At 43.1% G+C, this 23241-nt stretch overlaps 4 protein-coding genes across 4 annotated transcripts; all 4 read right to left on the bottom strand.

Moving 5' to 3' along the window:
- Positions 1 to 411: 411 nt before the first annotated feature.
- Positions 412 to 7805, bottom strand: LOC131997816 (uncharacterized). The gene is made up of 4 exons (XM_059369495.1): positions 7791 to 7805; positions 4011 to 4228; positions 3835 to 3957; positions 412 to 3762 (listed from the first exon to the last, which is right to left on the bottom strand). The coding sequence occupies exons 1-4, from the start codon at positions 7803 to 7805 to the stop codon at positions 3366 to 3368; spliced, it is 753 nt and encodes a 250-aa protein (XP_059225478.1). The 3' UTR covers positions 412 to 3365.
- A 355-nt stretch (positions 7806 to 8160) lies between these two features.
- LOC131997815 (uncharacterized) lies at positions 8161 to 12828 on the bottom strand. Its single transcript, XM_059369490.1, has 4 exons — positions 12814 to 12828; positions 9034 to 9251; positions 8858 to 8980; positions 8161 to 8785 (listed from the first exon to the last, which is right to left on the bottom strand). Exons 1-4 carry the CDS (start codon positions 12826 to 12828, stop codon positions 8389 to 8391), a joined length of 753 nt encoding a protein of 250 aa, XP_059225473.1. The 3' UTR covers positions 8161 to 8388.
- Positions 12829 to 13183: 355 nt separating this feature from the next.
- Positions 13184 to 17851, bottom strand: LOC131997812 (uncharacterized). Its single transcript, XM_059369485.1, has 4 exons — positions 17837 to 17851; positions 14057 to 14274; positions 13881 to 14003; positions 13184 to 13808 (listed from the first exon to the last, which is right to left on the bottom strand). Exons 1-4 carry the CDS (start codon positions 17849 to 17851, stop codon positions 13412 to 13414), a joined length of 753 nt encoding a protein of 250 aa, XP_059225468.1. The 3' UTR covers positions 13184 to 13411.
- On the bottom strand, positions 15481 to 23220 carry LOC131997811 (uncharacterized). The gene is made up of 6 exons (XM_059369481.1): positions 23097 to 23220; positions 22860 to 22988; positions 21579 to 21772; positions 19080 to 19297; positions 18904 to 19026; positions 15481 to 18831 (listed from the first exon to the last, which is right to left on the bottom strand). The coding sequence occupies exons 1-6, from the start codon at positions 23218 to 23220 to the stop codon at positions 18435 to 18437; spliced, it is 1185 nt and encodes a 394-aa protein (XP_059225464.1). The 3' UTR covers positions 15481 to 18434.
- Between the last annotated feature and the right edge of the window lie 21 nt (positions 23221 to 23241).

Here is a 23241-nt window from a genome sequence, read left to right as displayed (position 1 = left end):
GGGAATTTCTGTGCGTAACAGATTCTGCATTTAGGAAGGAATACTGATTTCTATTGATCCTGATAGTTCATCGGTTTTGCACATAGGTAGCTTCCGCTGGGGCTCCCCGAAGAACGATTTTTCGCGCCAATCTTCTAGTATATGACGCCACTGCTCTCTCCACTTTCTTATTTCAGATTGTTCTTATTTTATTATAATTTTATTGATTTTTACTATTATAATCCTATATATGATTTTTCCTGAGAGGAGATCTGCAATTGATAGTACGACTTCGACGACTTTCCCTTAATGGACTTATAGTTTTTTGATAACCCTGTTTAACATACCATGAGTTTCTTCACGACTCAGAATTGTTATCGATATGCCTTATTGGAAATCGATTAATGTCAAGACAGATAGATTTATCTACCCTTTGGATAGACCAGCTGGTCATATAAGGACAGGCCAACCGGCAACACAACGGGCAGGAGTTTCTTTTATAAATAATTTCCTGCAAATTTCACACACTTTGCAGGAAGGGTATCCGTCCCGGGCTGTGAAAGCCTTAATACTGTTTTCCAACCTTTGTGTTTTTCCCGTTAATTGATAAATACAGAGGAGAATGAAGAGAGATTTTGCTGCTGTCGTTTTTTGTTTCGCCAAATGGGCTTTATTTAATACCTACAGAGGAAAATAAAGGAGAAATTTTTAGCTGCCGTCGAAGTTTATGGAAATTGTTTTACTATATGGCGGATGCGGTCACTATATGTGTGTTATTGGTTAGGAAGATAACTACCGCTGTGCGTTGCGCAGGCTTGCTCGACGACTAATTTGGAAGATTTGGACATAGGTCCCTGGGAAATTGGTGATATTTCGATTTTTTGTTGTCCAAGCTGTTATGGCTGTATGCTGCGCACAGAGACAATTGGTACTTGACATGACAACTGGCACATGTGTGCTGAGCACGGGGGCGAATGGCCGTTGCCATGGCAGCTGTTATGTATGTGTCGCTGTTTTGTTATAACCGCGCTGTGGACCAGCAACTTCAATCTTCAGAATGTTGCGGCAATTTCGATTGCCTTTATGATTCACTGCAACTATTGTTGTTGCAATTTTTAAACAGGGGTCCTGTGACATTGTATATGTCCAGTTTTTCTTGTTGTAATTGTTGTTATCGCCGTTTTTTGTTGCTGTTTTCATAAGAAAGAAGACTGCAATTATTGTTATGAATTTAGTTATTGCATTCTCCCTGAGTTTTTTTCAGATTTTTGTCGCAATTTTGAAAAGAAGTTTTTGTGTTACTGTTGCGATTTTGACCATTGTAGATGTCCAGTTTTTCATGCTGTAATTGTTGTTATGGCCGCCTTTTGTTGCTGTTTCTCATGGGAAAGAACGCTGCAACTATTGCTATAAATTTAGTTGTTGCATATTCCCAAGATCTTTTTTCAGATTGTTGTCGCAATTTGAAAATAAGTTTCTTGTGTTGTTGTCGAAATTTGGCCATTACAACATCAGGCATTTTGCAGTCATCGTTGTGACGTCTCGATGGCTGAGACCGGTGAGGTTGCAGTTTTGACTGCTGCAGCCGATTGATCTTTTGGTATAGCTGTGAGTTGCGGCTATCGATGGTGCAGTCCTTTATAGACTTTGCAGCACTTGTTGATGCAGATCTGTCACTCTTAAGGAGATTACTACTGCTGGCTGTTATTGCCACAATTACTGGCCGAAAGTGTTAATTATACTTCTGATGGGAGCGGCCGTTAAGGATAATTTTAATTTGCCTTGCTGTCATTACTATTATGACCAGGTTATACACATAAATGGGAAGCTAACAACTTGGGCTGTCGACCTTGATGCCACTGCTGATGGAGCAGTCGTTTTTTTCAGACAGAATCTCTCAGATTGTTGTCGCGATTTTGGGGGTAGGTTCTGTTGGGTTTCATTGCTCTGACATTTCGATGGCTGAGACTGTTGGTGTTACAGTTTTGGTTGCTGCAGTTGATTAGTCCTCAGACGGAGCTACGTTTTTGCAGCTATCGATGGTGCAGTCTTTTGTGGGCCCAGCAGTACTTGATGATGCAATTTTCGGCCTGAGGGATTTTCGCCTGTAGAAATGTTGCTGTTTTTATGGAAAGGAATGCTGCGATTATTTGTGGCAGTTCTAGTTGTTTGCAATTATTCCCTGAGTCTTTCAGATTGCTGTCGCGGTTTGCGGGGGTAAGATTTTCGTTTAGGTTTCATTGCTGTGACATTCCGATAGCCGAGACCATTGGTGTTGCAGTTTTGGCTGCTGCAGTTGATCGTTCTTCGGTTAGAGCTGCGACTTGCAACTATCGATGGTGCAGTCTTTTGTGGGTCTTGTAGTGCCTGATGATACAATTTTCGGTCTGAGCGATCTTCGCCTGTAGAATAGTCATTTTTAATAAGGTTACTGCTGCTGGTTGTTATTGCCACAATTGATGCAATATATACCGCTGTTATATTGCAATTTTCCTATTTGCGAGAAGTTTGTTGATACTAACACTTTTGTTTCCGTTGCAGAAATTGTTGCTGTCGAATGTTGCTGTTACTATTGCGGGACTGGCGCTATGGCAGAGAGGCCGATGTACTGTTGAAATTACGGCCATTATGACAAGAACTCTCAGGACTTTTGCTTGTCGTTCGGAGAATATTTCGAGGTGATTTTCGCCTGGTAGTTGGGACCTTGACTATTGCAATACGTTGACCCTGGAGACGGGCACATTTGCACTTGTGACCTTCTGCGTACTCCTTTTGACCTTCTACTTACCCTCCTTGACCTCATACTTACCCGGACTGGCCTTTTCCGGTTCCTTTAAAGTTACTGCTTTAATTTTCAACCCCCTTTTATCTTCGAGATTGGAAATTTTCCAGTCTGACGTGACATAGGGCTTGCCTACTAGTTATGAGATGGGAATTACTTTAGAGGAAGACAGGTGAGGGGTAGGTTTTAGGGAATCTGGGAGAATTGATTAATGAATTTGGGAGATCTGGAAGGATTTATGACGGTCAGAGGATAGGACTGAGAATCGCCACGCGGCCCTTATGGCTAACTGGGGATAGATGTTGTGATGATGACGACAGGATAGGCGGGGGAAACCGTGGATAGGGGGGCTCCAGTTACCTGCGATAGGGTTGCCGGATCCGCGGGCCTTGACAACCCAAAGAACTGGGGATAGTCCTTTGCAGATTGACAATAGGATAGGCGGGGGAAACCGTGGAAAGGGAGGTTCCAGTTTCCTGCTATAAGGTTGCTAGATCCTCTGGCCTTGACTACATAAGAACAATATGAAGGGATGGGTAGGAGGAGGAAATGAATAGGACGAAAGGAATTGGAGAAGTAATGACCTCACATGTGTGAGGCACAATTAATAACGTGGTGGCGTTAGTCTGAAACGAAGAGAAGAATTATGACGTATATATGAGGGCGTACGAGGTGTACAGCCGGGACGACACCACTGATAATTTATATTTTGACGACGATAGGTAATACTGGTGGGCAAACCCCGGGAATAGGTGACACTATAAGGCAGCCAGTTGTGACGATGATATTGAGAGACGGGCTGCCAGGAATCCCAGTTACACCAGAGGTCCTCATCGCTGTGCATATTCGGTTGCGGTTGCTGGAGGACAGGCGGAGCCTCTCTTGCGGTTACGAGTGTGGAAATGGTAGACACTGAATCGGGGAAGTCATTTTCAGTTACGGACGTAGAGATGGTGGACTCTGAGTCGGAAAAGTCACTTGCATGTAGACTAATCGATGGACTAAGGAAAGAAGTGAGGGAGATAAGTTGAGATTCCTGACTTAGAAAAATGGGCTGACTATCACTGTCATACCTGGGTGTTGGAAAGGGAACACATAGACTAGTGGACGGAGTAACCGTACGAGATCCAAACTTTTTTGTCAGATTGCTCACAGATACATCCGAAGCGGGTGTGTCCGACCGGACATTTGGACTACTGGAGGTCGGAAATAAGACACAGACGGAAAACTATTGTAACACATGACTTACCTAGGACCATTATTGGACCCTTTTCCATTACGGACCGCACGGGTTCTCGCTTCGCCTTCTTTTCCGGCGCCGCATTCGGTTTCTTCATTATCGATTTCTAGTTTTATTTTTTTGACAGGTGATGCAGATAGTGACAGGTGATGCAGTAGCACCCCTGACAGACAGAATAAATTCACGAAAGGCTTCACGGGTGGTGGGAAACACCTGTTGAGACAGGACTATGCCGGACATACTGCGGATGGAGGTAAGAGAGAACAGAGACACTTATGAGGTGGTCATAGACAGGACACAGTGATTCCTTTGATGCAAGGAATAACGCTCTGACACACCTGTCTTTCGCAATGAACACAATAGATCTTTTAGATCTGATTTTCGAACACGACTGGTTTGCACTAATCACACGGATAATTAATTTTCACACACACACAGGTTAAGGGTCTATACGCCCTTGTGCAGTTTACTTGAATGACTGGCTCCGACACACGGAACTCAGACACGATCTGACGGGCTTTTTTCATAAACCCTCACGCTTGTATGTATGGGCAATTTACGATAGTCTTTATGAATATTGACTAGAATAATACGTGATGAGGAATTCAGGAGGTACAGGACCAGAGTTTGAATTCCCTTACAGGTTTTATGTATTTTCTCTCTGAATGTTAGACGCCGACTGACTTTTTCTTCATGTATTTCGGTTTAATTCAAATTTCGATTATCGAATTCCGATTGAAGTGCAACAACGGCAAAGGAGCCGGCCATCGACCAAGGTAGTTAAGTACAGGATGAAAATGTCTAAGGTTTGTGGACGAGAAATCCAGAGGAGGCCTTCCCGCCGAAAAAGGAAAGTCATCGATAATTCATTAGTCGGGGCATCGGCAGTCATTGTCCAGGGTGATTGGACATGGGATGAGGAAAAAAGGGACCTTCACACGAGATCGAAGGGAGAATATTTTCTTCTTTTATTTTTCTGTTATACAAAACGATTTCCTGCCAACTAATGACGACTTCCAACAGGGAATTTCTGTGCGTAACAGATTCTGCATTTAGGAAGGAATACTGATTTCTATTGATCCTGATAGTTCATCGGTTTTGCACATAGGTAGCTTCCGCTGGGGCTCCCCGAAGAACGATTTTTCGCGCCAATCTTCTAGTATATGACGCCACTGCTCTCTCCACTTTCTTATTTCAGATTGTTCTTATTTTATTATAATTTTATTGATTTTTACTATTATAATCCTATATATGATTTTTCCTGAGAGGAGATCTGCAATTGATAGTACGACTTCGACGACTTTCCCTTAATGGACTTATAGTTTTTTGATAACCCTGTTTAACATACCATGAGTTTCTTCACGACTCAGAATTGTTATCGATATGCCTTATTGGAAATCGATTAATGTCAAGACAGATAGATTTATCTACCCTTTGGATAGACCAGCTGGTCATATAAGGACAGGCCAACCGGCAACACAACGGGCAGGAGTTTCTTTTATAAATAATTTCCTGCAAATTTCACACACTTTGCAGGAAGGGTATCCGTCCCGGGCTGTGAAAGCCTTAATACTGTTTTCCAACCTTTGTGTTTTTCCCGTTAATTGATAAATACAGAGGAGAATGAAGAGAGATTTTGCTGCTGTCGTTTTTTGTTTCGCCAAATGGGCTTTATTTAATACCTACAGAGGAAAATAAAGGAGAAATTTTTAGCTGCCGTCGAAGTTTATGGAAATTGTTTTACTATATGGCGGATGCGGTCACTATATGTGTGTTATTGGTTAGGAAGATAACTACCGCTGTGCGTTGCGCAGGCTTGCTCGACGACTAATTTGGAAGATTTGGACATAGGTCCCTGGGAAATTGGTGATATTTCGATTTTTTGTTGTCCAAGCTGTTATGGCTGTATGCTGCGCACAGAGACAATTGGTACTTGACATGACAACTGGCACATGTGTGCTGAGCACGGGGGCGAATGGCCGTTGCCATGGCAGCTGTTATGTATGTGTCGCTGTTTTGTTATAACCGCGCTGTGGACCAGCAACTTCAATCTTCAGAATGTTGCGGCAATTTCGATTGCCTTTATGATTCACTGCAACTATTGTTGTTGCAATTTTTAAACAGGGGTCCTGTGACATTGTATATGTCCAGTTTTTCTTGTTGTAATTGTTGTTATCGCCGTTTTTTGTTGCTGTTTTCATAAGAAAGAAGACTGCAATTATTGTTATGAATTTAGTTATTGCATTCTCCCTGAGTTTTTTTCAGATTTTTGTCGCAATTTTGAAAAGAAGTTTTTGTGTTACTGTTGCGATTTTGACCATTGTAGATGTCCAGTTTTTCATGCTGTAATTGTTGTTATGGCCGCCTTTTGTTGCTGTTTCTCATGGGAAAGAACGCTGCAACTATTGCTATAAATTTAGTTGTTGCATATTCCCAAGATCTTTTTTCAGATTGTTGTCGCAATTTGAAAATAAGTTTCTTGTGTTGTTGTCGAAATTTGGCCATTACAACATCAGGCATTTTGCAGTCATCGTTGTGACGTCTCGATGGCTGAGACCGGTGAGGTTGCAGTTTTGACTGCTGCAGCCGATTGATCTTTTGGTATAGCTGTGAGTTGCGGCTATCGATGGTGCAGTCCTTTATAGACTTTGCAGCACTTGTTGATGCAGATCTGTCACTCTTAAGGAGATTACTACTGCTGGCTGTTATTGCCACAATTACTGGCCGAAAGTGTTAATTATACTTCTGATGGGAGCGGCCGTTAAGGATAATTTTAATTTGCCTTGCTGTCATTACTATTATGACCAGGTTATACACATAAATGGGAAGCTAACAACTTGGGCTGTCGACCTTGATGCCACTGCTGATGGAGCAGTCGTTTTTTTCAGACAGAATCTCTCAGATTGTTGTCGCGATTTTGGGGGTAGGTTCTGTTGGGTTTCATTGCTCTGACATTTCGATGGCTGAGACTGTTGGTGTTACAGTTTTGGTTGCTGCAGTTGATTAGTCCTCAGACGGAGCTACGTTTTTGCAGCTATCGATGGTGCAGTCTTTTGTGGGCCCAGCAGTACTTGATGATGCAATTTTCGGCCTGAGGGATTTTCGCCTGTAGAAATGTTGCTGTTTTTATGGAAAGGAATGCTGCGATTATTTGTGGCAGTTCTAGTTGTTTGCAATTATTCCCTGAGTCTTTCAGATTGCTGTCGCGGTTTGCGGGGGTAAGATTTTCGTTTAGGTTTCATTGCTGTGACATTCCGATAGCCGAGACCATTGGTGTTGCAGTTTTGGCTGCTGCAGTTGATCGTTCTTCGGTTAGAGCTGCGACTTGCAACTATCGATGGTGCAGTCTTTTGTGGGTCTTGTAGTGCCTGATGATACAATTTTCGGTCTGAGCGATCTTCGCCTGTAGAATAGTCATTTTTAATAAGGTTACTGCTGCTGGTTGTTATTGCCACAATTGATGCAATATATACCGCTGTTATATTGCAATTTTCCTATTTGCGAGAAGTTTGTTGATACTAACACTTTTGTTTCCGTTGCAGAAATTGTTGCTGTCGAATGTTGCTGTTACTATTGCGGGACTGGCGCTATGGCAGAGAGGCCGATGTACTGTTGAAATTACGGCCATTATGACAAGAACTCTCAGGACTTTTGCTTGTCGTTCGGAGAATATTTCGAGGTGATTTTCGCCTGGTAGTTGGGACCTTGACTATTGCAATACGTTGACCCTGGAGACGGGCACATTTGCACTTGTGACCTTCTGCGTACTTCTTTTGACCTTCTACTTACCCTCCTTGACCTCATACTTACCCGGACTGGCCTTTTCCGGTTCCTTTAAAGTTACTGCTTTAATTTTCAACCCCCTTTTATCTTCGAGATTGGAAATTTTCCAGTCTGACGTGACATAGGGCTTGCCTACTAGTTATGAGATGGGAATTACTTTAGAGGAAGACAGGTGAGGGGTAGGTTTTAGGGAATCTGGGAGAATTGATTAATGAATTTGGGAGATCTGGAAGGATTTATGACGGTCAGAGGATAGGACTGAGAATCGCCACGCGGCCCTTATGGCTAACTGGGGATAGATGTTGTGATGATGACGACAGGATAGGCGGGGGAAACCGTGGATAGGGGGGCTCCAGTTACCTACGATAGGGTTGCCGGATCCGCGGGCCTTGACAACCCAAAGAACTGGGGATAGTCCTTTGCAGATTGACAATAGGATAGGCGGGGGAAACCGTGGAAAGGGAGGTTCCAGTTTCCTGCTATAAGGTTGCTAGATCCTCTGGCCTTGACTACATAAGAACAATATGAAGGGATGGGTAGGAGGAGGAAATGAATAGGACGAAAGGAATTGGAGAAGTAATGACCTCACATGTGTGAGGCACAATTAATAACGTGGTGGCGTTAGTCTGAAACGAAGAGAAGAATTATGACGTATATATGAGGGCGTACGAGGTGTACAGCCGGGACGACACCACTGATAATTTATATTTTGACGACGATAGGTAATACTGGTGGGCAAACCCCGGGAATAGGTGACACTATAAGGCAGCCAGTTGTGACGATGATATTGAGAGACGGGCTGCCAGGAATCCCAGTTACACCAGAGGTCCTCATCGCTGTGCATATTCGGTTGCGGTTGCTGGAGGACAGGCGGAGCCTCTCTTGCGGTTACGAGTGTGGAAATGGTAGACACTGAATCGGGGAAGTCATTTTCAGTTACGGACGTAGAGATGGTGGACTCTGAGTCGGAAAAGTCACTTGCATGTAGACTAATCGATGGACTAAGGAAAGAAGTGAGGGAGATAAGTTGAGATTCCTGACTTAGAAAAATGGGCTGACTATCACTGTCATACCTGGGTGTTGGAAAGGGAACACATAGACTAGTGGACGGAGTAACCGTACGAGATCCAAACTTTTTTGTCAGATTGCTCACAGATACATCCGAAGCGGGTGTGTCCGACCGGACATTTGGACTACTGGAGGTCGGAAATAAGACACAGACGGAAAACTATTGTAACACATGACTTACCTAGGACCATTATTGGACCCTTTTCCATTACGGACCGCACGGGTTCTCGCTTCGCCTTCTTTTCCGGCGCCGCATTCGGTTTCTTCATTATCGATTTCTAGTTTTATTTTTTTGACAGGTGATGCAGATAGTGACAGGTGATGCAGTAGCACCCCTGACAGACAGAATAAATTCACGAAAGGCTTCACGGGTGGTGGGAAACACCTGTTGAGACAGGACTATGCCGGACATACTGCGGATGGAGGTAAGAGAGAACAGAGACACTTATGAGGTGGTCATAGACAGGACACAGTGATTCCTTTGATGCAAGGAATAACGCTCTGACACACCTGTCTTTCGCAATGAACACAATAGATCTTTTAGATCTGATTTTCGAACACGACTGGTTTGCACTAATCACACGGATAATTAATTTTCACACACACACAGGTTAAGGGTCTATACGCCCTTGTGCAGTTTACTTGAATGACTGGCTCCGACACACGGAACTCAGACACGATCTGACGGGCTTTTTTCATAAACCCTCACGCTTGTATGTATGGGCAATTTACGATAGTCTTTATGAATATTGACTAGAATAATACGTGATGAGGAATTCAGGAGGTACAGGACCAGAGTTTGAATTCCCTTACAGGTTTTATGTATTTTCTCTCTGAATGTTAGACGCCGACTGACTTTTTCTTCATGTATTTCGGTTTAATTCAAATTTCGATTATCGAATTCCGATTGAAGTGCAACAACGGCAAAGGAGCCGGCCATCGACCAAGGTAGTTAAGTACAGGATGAAAATGTCTAAGGTTTGTGGACGAGAAATCCAGAGGAGGCCTTCCCGCCGAAAAAGGAAAGTCATCGATAATTCATTAGTCGGGGCATCGGCAGTCATTGTCCAGGGTGATTGGACATGGGATGAGGAAAAAAGGGACCTTCACACGAGATCGAAGGGAGAATATTTTCTTCTTTTATTTTTCTGTTATACAAAACGATTTCCTGCCAACTAATGACGACTTCCAACAGGGAATTTCTGTGCGTAACAGATTCTGCATTTAGGAAGGAATACTGATTTCTATTGATCCTGATAGTTCATCGGTTTTGCACATAGGTAGCTTCCGCTGGGGCTCCCCGAAGAACGATTTTTCGCGCCAATCTTCTAGTATATGACGCCACTGCTCTCTCCACTTTCTTATTTCAGATTGTTCTTATTTTATTATAATTTTATTGATTTTTACTATTATAATCCTATATATGATTTTTCCTGAGAGGAGATCTGCAATTGATAGTACGACTTCGACGACTTTCCCTTAATGGACTTATAGTTTTTTGATAACCCTGTTTAACATACCATGAGTTTCTTCACGACTCAGAATTGTTATCGATATGCCTTATTGGAAATCGATTAATGTCAAGACAGATAGATTTATCTACCCTTTGGATAGACCAGCTGGTCATATAAGGACAGGCCAACCGGCAACACAACGGGCAGGAGTTTCTTTTATAAATAATTTCCTGCAAATTTCACACACTTTGCAGGAAGGGTATCCGTCCCGGGCTGTGAAAGCCTTAATACTGTTTTCCAACCTTTGTGTTTTTCCCGTTAATTGATAAATACAGAGGAGAATGAAGAGAGATTTTGCTGCTGTCGTTTTTTGTTTCGCCAAATGGGCTTTATTTAATACCTACAGAGGAAAATAAAGGAGAAATTTTTAGCTGCCGTCGAAGTTTATGGAAATTGTTTTACTATATGGCGGATGCGGTCACTATATGTGTGTTATTGGTTAGGAAGATAACTACCGCTGTGCGTTGCGCAGGCTTGCTCGACGACTAATTTGGAAGATTTGGACATAGGTCCCTGGGAAATTGGTGATATTTCGATTTTTTGTTGTCCAAGCTGTTATGGCTGTATGCTGCGCACAGAGACAATTGGTACTTGACATGACAACTGGCACATGTGTGCTGAGCACGGGGGCGAATGGCCGTTGCCATGGCAGCTGTTATGTATGTGTCGCTGTTTTGTTATAACCGCGCTGTGGACCAGCAACTTCAATCTTCAGAATGTTGCGGCAATTTCGATTGCCTTTATGATTCACTGCAACTATTGTTGTTGCAATTTTTAAACAGGGGTCCTGTGACATTGTATATGTCCAGTTTTTCTTGTTGTAATTGTTGTTATCGCCGTTTTTTGTTGCTGTTTTCATAAGAAAGAAGACTGCAATTATTGTTATGAATTTAGTTATTGCATTCTCCCTGAGTTTTTTTCAGATTTTTGTCGCAATTTTGAAAAGAAGTTTTTGTGTTACTGTTGCGATTTTGACCATTGTAGATGTCCAGTTTTTCATGCTGTAATTGTTGTTATGGCCGCCTTTTGTTGCTGTTTCTCATGGGAAAGAACGCTGCAACTATTGCTATAAATTTAGTTGTTGCATATTCCCAAGATCTTTTTTCAGATTGTTGTCGCAATTTGAAAATAAGTTTCTTGTGTTGTTGTCGAAATTTGGCCATTACAACATCAGGCATTTTGCAGTCATCGTTGTGACGTCTCGATGGCTGAGACCGGTGAGGTTGCAGTTTTGACTGCTGCAGCCGATTGATCTTTTGGTATAGCTGTGAGTTGCGGCTATCGATGGTGCAGTCCTTTATAGACTTTGCAGCACTTGTTGATGCAGATCTGTCACTCTTAAGGAGATTACTACTGCTGGCTGTTATTGCCACAATTACTGGCCGAAAGTGTTAATTATACTTCTGATGGGAGCGGCCGTTAAGGATAATTTTAATTTGCCTTGCTGTCATTACTATTATGACCAGGTTATACACATAAATGGGAAGCTAACAACTTGGGCTGTCGACCTTGATGCCACTGCTGATGGAGCAGTCGTTTTTTTCAGACAGAATCTCTCAGATTGTTGTCGCGATTTTGGGGGTAGGTTCTGTTGGGTTTCATTGCTCTGACATTTCGATGGCTGAGACTGTTGGTGTTACAGTTTTGGTTGCTGCAGTTGATTAGTCCTCAGACGGAGCTACGTTTTTGCAGCTATCGATGGTGCAGTCTTTTGTGGGCCCAGCAGTACTTGATGATGCAATTTTCGGCCTGAGGGATTTTCGCCTGTAGAAATGTTGCTGTTTTTATGGAAAGGAATGCTGCGATTATTTGTGGCAGTTCTAGTTGTTTGCAATTATTCCCTGAGTCTTTCAGATTGCTGTCGCGGTTTGCGGGGGTAAGATTTTCGTTTAGGTTTCATTGCTGTGACATTCCGATAGCCGAGACCATTGGTGTTGCAGTTTTGGCTGCTGCAGTTGATCGTTCTTCGGTTAGAGCTGCGACTTGCAACTATCGATGGTGCAGTCTTTTGTGGGTCTTGTAGTGCCTGATGATACAATTTTCGGTCTGAGCGATCTTCGCCTGTAGAATAGTCATTTTTAATAAGGTTACTGCTGCTGGTTGTTATTGCCACAATTGATGCAATATATACCGCTGTTATATTGCAATTTTCCTATTTGCGAGAAGTTTGTTGATACTAACACTTTTGTTTCCGTTGCAGAAATTGTTGCTGTCGAATGTTGCTGTTACTATTGCGGGACTGGCGCTATGGCAGAGAGGCCGATGTACTGTTGAAATTACGGCCATTATGACAAGAACTCTCAGGACTTTTGCTTGTCGTTCGGAGAATATTTCGAGGTGATTTTCGCCTGGTAGTTGGGACCTTGACTATTGCAATACGTTGACCCTGGAGACGGGCACATTTGCACTTGTGACCTTCTGCGTACTTCTTTTGACCTTCTACTTACCCTCCTTGACCTCATACTTACCCGGACTGGCCTTTTCCGGTTCCTTTAAAGTTACTGCTTTAATTTTCAACCCCCTTTTATCTTCGAGATTGGAAATTTTCCAGTCTGACGTGACATAGGGCTTGCCTACTAGTTATGAGATGGGAATTACTTTAGAGGAAGACAGGTGAGGGGTAGGTTTTAGGGAATCTGGGAGAATTGATTAATGAATTTGGGAGATCTGGAAGGATTTATGACGGTCAGAGGATAGGACTGAGAATCGCCACGCGGCCCTTATGGCTAACTGGGGATAGATGTTGTGATGATGACGACAGGATAGGCGGGGGAAACCGTGGATAGGGGGGCTCCAGTTACCTACGATAGGGTTGCCGGATCCGCGGGCCTTGACAACCCAAAGAACTGGGGATAGTCCTTTGCAGATTGACAATAGGATAGGCGGGGGAAACCGTGGAAAGGGAGGTTCCAGTTTCCTGCTATAAGGTTGCTAGATCCTCTGGCCTTGACTACATAAGAACAATATGAAGGGATGGGTAGGAGGAGGAAATGAATAGGACGAAAGGAATTGGAGAAGTAATGACCTCACATGTGTGAGGCACAATTAATAACGTGGTGGCGTTAGTCTGAAACGAAGAGAAGAATTATGACGTATATATGAGGGCGTACGAGGTGTACAGCCGGGACGACACCACTGATAATTTATATTTTGACGACGATAGGTAATACTGGTGGGCAAACCCCGGGAATAGGTGACACTATAAGGCAGCCAGTTGTGACGATGATATTGAGAGACGGGCTGCCAGGAATCCCAGTTACACCAGAGGTCCTCATCGCTGTGCATATTCGGTTGCGGTTGCTGGAGGACAGGCGGAGCCTCTCTTGCGGTTACGAGTGTGGAAATGGTAGACACTGAATCGGGGAAGTCATTTTCAGTTACGGACGTAGAGATGGTGGACTCTGAGTCGGAAAAGTCACTTGCATGTAGACTAATCGATGGACTAAGGAAAGAAGTGAGGGAGATAAGTTGAGATTCCTGACTTAGAAAAATGGGCTGACTATCACTGTCATACCTGGGTGTTGGAAAGGGAACACATAGACTAGTGGACGGAGTAACCGTACGAGATCCAAACTTTTTTGTCAGATTGCTCACAGATACATCCGAAGCGGGTGTGTCCGACCGGACATTTGGACTACTGGAGGTCGGAAATAAGACACAGACGGAAAACTATTGTAACACATGACTTACCTAGGACCATTATTGGACCCTTTTCCATTACGGACCGCACGGGTTCTCGCTTCGCCTTCTTTTCCGGCGCCGCATTCGGTTTCTTCATTATCGATTTCTAGTTTTATTTTTTTGACAGGTGATGCAGATAGTGACAGGTGATGCAGTAGCACCCCTGACAGACAGAATAAATTCACGAAAGGCTTCACGGGTGGTGGGAAACACCTGTTGAGACAGGACTATGCCGGACATACTGCGGATGGAGGTAAGAGAGAACAGAGACACTTATGAGGTGGTCATAGACAGGACACAGTGATTCCTTTGATGCAAGGAATAACGCTCTGACACACCTGTCTTTCGCAATGAACACAATAGATCTTTTAGATCTGATTTTCGAACACGACTGGTTTGCACTAATCACACGGATAATTAATTTTCACACACACACAGGTTAAGGGTCTATACGCCCTTGTGCAGTTTACTTGAATGACTGGCTCCGACACACGGAACTCAGACACGATCTGACGGGCTTTTTTCATAAACCCTCACGCTTGTATGTATGGGCAATTTACGATAGTCTTTATGAATATTGACTAGAATAATACGTGATGAGGAATTCAGGAGGTACAGGACCAGAGTTTGAATTCCCTTACAGGTTTTATGTATTTTCTCTCTGAATGTTAGACGCCGACTGACTTTTTCTTCATGTATTTCGGTTTAATTCAAATTTCGATTATCGAATTCCGATTGAAGTGCAACAACGGCAAAGGAGCCGGCCATCGACCAAGGTAGTTAAGTACAGGATGAAAATGTCTAAGGTTTGTGGACGAGAAATCCAGAGGAGGCCTTCCCGCCGAAAAAGGAAAGTCATCGATAATTCATTAGTCGGGGCATCGGCAGTCATTGTCCAGGGTGATTGGACATGGGATGAGGAAAAAAGGGACCTTCACACGAGATCGAAGGGAGAATATTTTCTTCTTTTATTTTTCTGTTATACAAAACGATTTCCTGCCAACTAATGACGACTTCCAACAGGGAATTTCTGTGCGTAACAGATTCTGCATTTAGGAAGGAATACTGATTTCTATTGATCCTGATAGTTCATCGGTTTTGCACATAGGTAGCTTCCGCTGGGGCTCCCCGAAGAACGATTTTTCGCGCCAATCTTCTAGTATATGACGCCACTGCTCTCTCCACTTTCTTATTTCAGATTGTTCTTATTTTATTATAATTTTATTGATTTTTACTATTATAATCCTATATATGATTTTTCCTGAGAGGAGATCTGCAATTGATAGTACGACTTCGACGACTTTCCCTTAATGGACTTATAGTTTTTTGATAACCCTGTTTAACATACCATGAGTTTCTTCACGACTCAGAATTGTTATCGATATGCCTTATTGGAAATCGATTAATGTCAAGACAGATAGATTTATCTACCCTTTGGATAGACCAGCTGGTCATATAAGGACAGGCCAACCGGCAACACAACGGGCAGGAGTTTCTTTTATAAATAATTTCCTGCAAATTTCACACACTTTGCAGGAAGGGTATCCGTCCCGGGCTGTGAAAGCCTTAATACTGTTTTCCAACCTTTGTGTTTTTCCCGTTAATTGATAAATACAGAGGAGAATGAAGAGAGATTTTGCTGCTGTCGTTTTTTGTTTCGCCAAATGGGCTTTATTTAATACCTACAGAGGAAAATAAAGGAGAAATTTTTAGCTGCCGTCGAAGTTTATGGAAATTGTTTTACTATATGGCGGATGCGGTCACTATATGTGTGTTATTGGTTAGGAAGATAACTACCGCTGTGCGTTGCGCAGGCTTGCTCGACGACTAATTTGGAAGATTTGGACATAGGTCCCTGGGAAATTGGTGATATTTCGATTTTTTGTTGTCCAAGCTGTTATGGCTGTATGCTGCGCACAGAGACAATTGGTACTTGACATGACAACTGGCACATGTGTGCTGAGCACGGGGGCGAATGGCCGTTGCCATGGCAGCTGTTATGTATGTGTCGCTGTTTTGTTATAACCGCGCTGTGGACCAGCAACTTCAATCTTCAGAATGTTGCGGCAATTTCGATTGCCTTTATGATTCACTGCAACTATTGTTGTTGCAATTTTTAAACAGGGGTCCTGTGACATTGTATATGTCCAGTTTTTCTTGTTGTAATTGTTGTTATCGCCGTTTTTTGTTGCTGTTTTCATAAGAAAGAAGACTGCAATTATTGTTATGAATTTAGTTATTGCATTCTCCCTGAGTTTTTTTCAGATTTTTGTCGCAATTTTGAAAAGAAGTTTTTGTGTTACTGTTGCGATTTTGACCATTGTAGATGTCCAGTTTTTCATGCTGTAATTGTTGTTATGGCCGCCTTTTGTTGCTGTTTCTCATGGGAAAGAACGCTGCAACTATTGCTATAAATTTAGTTGTTGCATATTCCCAAGATCTTTTTTCAGATTGTTGTCGCAATTTGAAAATAAGTTTCTTGTGTTGTTGTCGAAATTTGGCCATTACAACATCAGGCATTTTGCAGTCATCGTTGTGACGTCTCGATGGCTGAGACCGGTGAGGTTGCAGTTTTGACTGCTGCAGCCGATTGATCTTTTGGTATAGCTGTGAGTTGCGGCTATCGATGGTGCAGTCCTTTATAGACTTTGCAGCACTTGTTGATGCAGATCTGTCACTCTTAAGGAGATTACTACTGCTGGCTGTTATTGCCACAATTACTGGCCGAAAGTGTTAATTATACTTCTGATGGGAGCGGCCGTTAAGGATAATTTTAATTTGCCTTGCTGTCATTACTATTATGACCAGGTTATACACATAAATGGGAAGCTAACAACTTGGGCTGTCGACCTTGATGCCACTGCTGATGGAGCAGTCGTTTTTTTCAGACAGAATCTCTCAGATTGTTGTCGCGATTTTGGGGGTAGGTTCTGTTGGGTTTCATTGCTCTGACATTTCGATGGCTGAGACTGTTGGTGTTACAGTTTTGGTTGCTGCAGTTGATTAGTCCTCAGACGGAGCTACGTTTTTGCAGCTATCGATGGTGCAGTCTTTTGTGGGCCCAGCAGTACTTGATGATGCAATTTTCGGCCTGAGGGATTTTCGCCTGTAGAAATGTTGCTGTTTTTATGGAAAGGAATGCTGCGATTATTTGTGGCAGTTCTAGTTGTTTGCAATTATTCCCTGAGTCTTTCAGATTGCTGTCGCGGTTTGCGGGGGTAAGATTTTCGTTTAGGTTTCATTGCTGTGACATTCCGATAGCCGAGACCATTGGTGTTGCAGTTTTGGCTGCTGCAGTTGATCGTTCTTCGGTTAGAGCTGCGACTTGCAACTATCGATGGTGCAGTCTTTTGTGGGTCTTGTAGTGCCTGATGATACAATTTTCGGTCTGAGCGATCTTCGCCTGTAGAATAGTCATTTTTAATAAGGTTACTGCTGCTGGTTGTTATTGCCACAATTGATGCAATATATACCGCTGTTATATTGCAATTTTCCTATTTGCGAGAAGTTTGTTGATACTAACACTTTTGTTTCCGTTGCAGAAATTGTTGCTGTCGAATGTTGCTGTTACTATTGCGGGACTGGCGCTATGGCAGAGAGGCCGATGTACTGTTGAAATTACGGCCATTATGACAAGAACTCTCAGGACTTTTGCTTGTCGTTCGGAGAATATTTCGAGGTGATTTTCGCCTGGTAGTTGGGACCTTGACTATTGCAATACGTTGACCCTGGAGACGGGCACATTTGCACTTGTGACCTTCTGCGTACTCCTTTTGACCTTCTACTTACCCTCCTTGACCTCATACTTACCCGGACTGGCCTTTTCCGGTTCCTTTAAAGTTACTGCTTTAATTTTCAACCCCCTTTTATCTTCGAGATTGGAAATTTTCCAGTCTGACGTGACATAGGGCTTGCCTACTAGTTATGAGATGGGAATTACTTTAGAGGAAGACAGGTGAGGGGTAGGTTTTAGGGAATCTGGGAGAATTGATTAATGAATTTGGGAGATCTGGAAGGATTTATGACGGTCAGAGGATAGGACTGAGAATCGCCACGCGGCCCTTATGGCTAACTGGGGATAGATGTTGTGATGATGACGACAGGATAGGCGGGGGAAACCGTGGATAGGGGGGCTCCAGTTACCTGCGATAGGGTTGCCGGATCCGCGGGCCTTGACAACCCAAAGAACTGGGGATAGTCCTTTGCAGATTGACAATAGGATAGGCGGGGGAAACCGTGGAAAGGGAGGTTCCAGTTTCCTGCTATAAGGTTGCTAGATCCTCTGGCCTTGACTACATAAGAACAATATGAAGGGATGGGTAGGAGGAGGAAATGAATAGGACGAAAGGAATTGGAGAAGTAATGACCTCACATGTGTGAGGCACAATTAATAACGTGGTGGCGTTAGTCTGAAACGAAGAGAAGAATTATGACGTATATATGAGGGCGTACGAGGTGTACAGCCGGGACGACACCACTGATAATTTATATTTTGACGACGATAGGTAATACTGGTGGGCAAACCCCGGGAATAGGTGACACTATAAGGCAGCCAGTTGTGACGATGATATTGAGAGACGGGCTGCCAGGAATCCCAGTTACACCAGAGGTCCTCATCGCTGTGCATATTCGGTTGCGGTTGCTGGAGGACAGGCGGAGCCTCTCTTGCGGTTACGAGTGTGGAAATGGTAGACACTGAATCGGGGAAGTCATTTTCAGTTACGGACGTAGAGATGGTGGACTCTGAGTCGGAAAAGTCACTTGCATGTAGACTAATCGATGGACTAAGGAAAGAAGTGAGGGAGATAAGTTGAGATTCCTGACTTAGAAAAATGGGCTGACTATCACTGTCATACCTGGGTGTTGGAAAGGGAACACATAGACTAGTGGACGGAGTAACCGTACGAGATCCAAACTTTTTTGTCAGATTGCTCACAGATACATCCGAAGCGGGTGTGTCCGACCGGACATTTGGACTACTGGAGGTCGGAAATAAGACACAGACGGAAAACTATTGTAACACATGACTTACCTAGGACCATTATTGGACCCTTTTCCATTACGGACCGCACGGGTTCTCGCTTCGCCTTCTTTTCCGGCGCCGCATTCGGTTTCTTCATTATCGATTTCTAGTTTTATTTTTTTGACAGGTGATGCAGATAGTGACAGGTGATGCAGTAGCACCCCTGACAGACAGAATAAATTCACGAAAGGCTTCACGGGTGGTGGGAAACACCTGTTGAGACAGGACTATGCCGGACATACTGCGGATGGAGGTAAGAGAGAACAGAGACACTTATGAGGTGGTCATAGACAGGACACAGTGATTCCTTTGATGCAAGGAATAACGCTCTGACACACCTGTCTTTCGCAATGAACACAATAGATCTTTTAGATCTGATTTTCGAACACGACTGGTTTGCACTAATCACACGGATAATTAATTTTCACACACACACAGGTTAAGGGTCTATACGCCCTTGTGCAGTTTACTTGAATGACTGGCTCCGACACACGGAACTCAGACACGATCTGACGGGCTTTTTTCATAAACCCTCACGCTTGTATGTATGGGCAATTTACGATAGTCTTTATGAATATTGACTAGAATAATACGTGATGAGGAATTCAGGAGGTACAGGACCAGAGTTTGAATTCCCTTACAGGTTTTATGTATTTTCTCTCTGAATGTTAGACGCCGACTGACTTTTTCTTCATGTATTTCGGTTTAATTCAAATTTCGATTATCGAATTCCGATTGAAGTGCAACAACGGCAAAGGAGCCGGCCATCGACCAAGGTAGTTAAGTACAGGATGAAAATGTCTAAGGTTTGTGGACGAGAAATCCAGAGGAGGCCTTCCCGCCGAAAAAGGAAAGTCATCGATAATTCATTAGTCGGGGCATCGGCAGTCATTGTCCAGGGTGATTGGACATGGGATGAGGAAAAAAGGGACCTTCACACGAGATCGAAGGGAGAATATTTTCTTCTTTTATTTTTCTGTTATACAAAACGATTTCCTGCCAACTAATGACGACTTCCAACAGGGAATTTCTGTGCGTAACAGATTCTGCATTTAGGAAGGAATACTGATTTCTATTGATCCTGATAGTTCATCGGTTTTGCACATAGGTAGCTTCCGCTGGGGCTCCCCGAAGAACGATTTTTCGCGCCAATCTTCTAGTATATGACGCCACTGCTCTCTCCACTTTCTTATTTCAGATTGTTCTTATTTTATTATAATTTTATTGATTTTTACTATTATAATCCTATATATGATTTTTCCTGAGAGGAGATCTGCAATTGATAGTACGACTTCGACGACTTTCCCTTAATGGACTTATAGTTTTTTGATAACCCTGTTTAACATACCATGAGTTTCTTCACGACTCAGAATTGTTATCGATATGCCTTATTGGAAATCGATTAATGTCAAGACAGATAGATTTATCTACCCTTTGGATAGACCAGCTGGTCATATAAGGACAGGCCAACCGGCAACACAACGGGCAGGAGTTTCTTTTATAAATAATTTCCTGCAAATTTCACACACTTTGCAGGAAGGGTATCCGTCCCGGGCTGTGAAAGCCTTAATACTGTTTTCCAACCTTTGTGTTTTTCCCGTTAATTGATAAATACAGAGGAGAATGAAGAGAGATTTTGCTGCTGTCGTTTTTTGTTTCGCCAAATGGGCTTTATTTAATACCTACAGAGGAAAATAAAGGAGAAATTTTTAGCTGCCGTCGAAGTTTATGGAAATTGTTTTACTATATGGCGGATGCGGTCACTATATGTGTGTTATTGGTTAGGAAGATAACTACCGCTGTGCGTTGCGCAGGCTTGCTCGACGACTAATTTGGAAGATTTGGACATAGGTCCCTGGGAAATTGGTGATATTTCGATTTTTTGTTGTCCAAGCTGTTATGGCTGTATGCTGCGCACAGAGACAATTGGTACTTGACATGACAACTGGCACATGTGTGCTGAGCACGGGGGCGAATGGCCGTTGCCATGGCAGCTGTTATGTATGTGTCGCTGTTTTGTTATAACCGCGCTGTGGACCAGCAACTTCAATCTTCAGAATGTTGCGGCAATTTCGATTGCCTTTATGATTCACTGCAACTATTGTTGTTGCAATTTTTAAACAGGGGTCCTGTGACATTGTATATGTCCAGTTTTTCTTGTTGTAATTGTTGTTATCGCCGTTTTTTGTTGCTGTTTTCATAAGAAAGAAGACTGCAATTATTGTTATGAATTTAGTTATTGCATTCTCCCTGAGTTTTTTTCAGATTTTTGTCGCAATTTTGAAAAGAAGTTTTTGTGTTACTGTTGCGATTTTGACCATTGTAGATGTCCAGTTTTTCATGCTGTAATTGTTGTTATGGCCGCCTTTTGTTGCTGTTTCTCATGGGAAAGAACGCTGCAACTATTGCTATAAATTTAGTTGTTGCATATTCCCAAGATCTTTTTTCAGATTGTTGTCGCAATTTGAAAATAAGTTTCTTGTGTTGTTGTCGAAATTTGGCCATTACAACATCAGGCATTTTGCAGTCATCGTTGTGACGTCTCGATGGCTGAGACCGGTGAGGTTGCAGTTTTGACTGCTGCAGCCGATTGATCTTTTGGTATAGCTGTGAGTTGCGGCTATCGATGGTGCAGTCCTTTATAGACTTTGCAGCACTTGTTGATGCAGATCTGTCACTCTTAAGGAGATTACTACTGCTGGCTGTTATTGCCACAATTACTGGCCGAAAGTGTTAATTATACTTCTGATGGGAGCGGCCGTTAAGGATAATTTTAATTTGCCTTGCTGTCATTACTATTATGACCAGGTTATACACATAAATGGGAAGCTAACAACTTGGGCTGTCGACCTTGATGCCACTGCTGATGGAGCAGTCGTTTTTTTCAGACAGAATCTCTCAGATTGTTGTCGCGATTTTGGGGGTAGGTTCTGTTGGGTTTCATTGCTCTGACATTTCGATGGCTGAGACTGTTGGTGTTACAGTTTTGGTTGCTGCAGTTGATTAGTCCTCAGACGGAGCTACGTTTTTGCAGCTATCGATGGTGCAGTCTTTTGTGGGCCCAGCAGTACTTGATGATGCAATTTTCGGCCTGAGGGATTTTCGCCTGTAGAAATGTTGCTGTTTTTATGGAAAGGAATGCTGCGATTATTTGTGGCAGTTCTAGTTGTTTGCAATTATTCCCTGAGTCTTTCAGATTGCTGTCGCGGTTTGCGGGGGTAAGATTTTCGTTTAGGTTTCATTGCTGTGACATTCCGATAGCCGAGACCATTGGTGTTGCAGTTTTGGCTGCTGCAGTTGATCGTTCTTCGGTTAGAGCTGCGACTTGCAACTATCGATGGTGCAGTCTTTTGTGGGTCTTGTAGTGCCTGATGATACAATTTTCGGTCTGAGCGATCTTCGCCTGTAGAATAGTCATTTTTAATAAGGTTACTGCTGCTGGTTGTTATTGCCACAATTGATGCAATATATACCGCTGTTATATTGCAATTTTCCTATTTGCGAGAAGTTTGTTGATACTCACACTTTTGTTTCCGTTGCAGAAATTGTTGCTGTCGAATGTTGCTGTTACTATTGCGGGACTGGCGCTATGGCAGAGAGGCCGATGTACTGTTGAAATTACGGCCATTATGACAAGAACTCTCAGGACTTTTGCTTGTCGTTCGGAGAATATTTCGAGGTGATTTTCGCCTGGTAGTTGGGACCTTGACTATTGCAATACGTTGACCCTGGAGACGGGCACATTTGCACTTGTGACCTTCTGCGTACTCCTTTTGACCTTCTACTTACCCTCCTTGACCTCATACTTACCCGGACTGGCCTTTTCCGGTTCCTTTAAAGTTACTGCTTTAATTTTCAACCCCCTTTTATCTTCGAGATTGGAAATTTTCCAGTCTGACGTGACATAGGGCTTGCCTACTAGTTATGAGATGGGAATTACTTTAGAGGAAGACAGGTGAGGGGTAGGTTTTAGGGAATCTGAGAGAATTGATTAATGAATTTGGGAGATCTGGAAGGATTTATGACGGTCAGAGGATAGTACTGAGAATCGCCACGCGGCCCTTATGGCTAACTGGGGATAGATGTTGTGATGATGACGACAGGATAGGCGGGGGAAACCGTGGATAGGGGGGCTCCAGTTACCTACCATAGGGTTGCCGGATCCGCGGGC

The sequence above is a fragment of the Stomoxys calcitrans genome, chromosome 1 (assembly GCF_963082655.1).
Source record: "Stomoxys calcitrans chromosome 1, idStoCalc2.1, whole genome shotgun sequence".
NCBI lineage: Eukaryota > Metazoa > Arthropoda > Insecta > Diptera > Muscidae > Stomoxys > Stomoxys calcitrans.
This window is presented reverse-complemented; position numbering and strand designations above follow the sequence as displayed.

Coding starts and splice junctions, on each gene's coding strand:
- LOC131997815 (XM_059369490.1), bottom strand. Junction 8,981..9,033: donor GGGTCCAATAATGGTCCTAG/GTAAGTCATGTG, acceptor TCCGACCTCCAG/TAGTCCAAATGTCCGGTCGG. Junction 8,786..8,857: donor GTTCCCTTTCCAACACCCAG/GTATGACAGTGA, acceptor TTCTTTCCTTAG/TCCATCGATTAGTCTACATG.
- LOC131997816 (XM_059369495.1), bottom strand. Junction 3,958..4,010: donor GGGTCCAATAATGGTCCTAG/GTAAGTCATGTG, acceptor TCCGACCTCCAG/TAGTCCAAATGTCCGGTCGG. Junction 3,763..3,834: donor GTTCCCTTTCCAACACCCAG/GTATGACAGTGA, acceptor TTCTTTCCTTAG/TCCATCGATTAGTCTACATG.
- LOC131997812 (XM_059369485.1), bottom strand. Junction 14,004..14,056: donor GGGTCCAATAATGGTCCTAG/GTAAGTCATGTG, acceptor TCCGACCTCCAG/TAGTCCAAATGTCCGGTCGG. Junction 13,809..13,880: donor GTTCCCTTTCCAACACCCAG/GTATGACAGTGA, acceptor TTCTTTCCTTAG/TCCATCGATTAGTCTACATG.
- LOC131997811 (XM_059369481.1), bottom strand. CDS start 23,220: ATGGTAGGTAACTGGAGCCCCCCTATCCACGGTTTCCCCCGCCTATCC. Junction 22,989..23,096: donor CTCAGTACTATCCTCTGACC/GTCATAAATCCT, acceptor TCTCATAACTAG/TAGGCAAGCCCTATGTCACG. Junction 19,298..21,578: donor ACTGCAAAATGCCTGATGTT/GTAATGGCCAAA, acceptor TGTCCGGCATAG/TCCTGTCTCAACAGGTGTTT.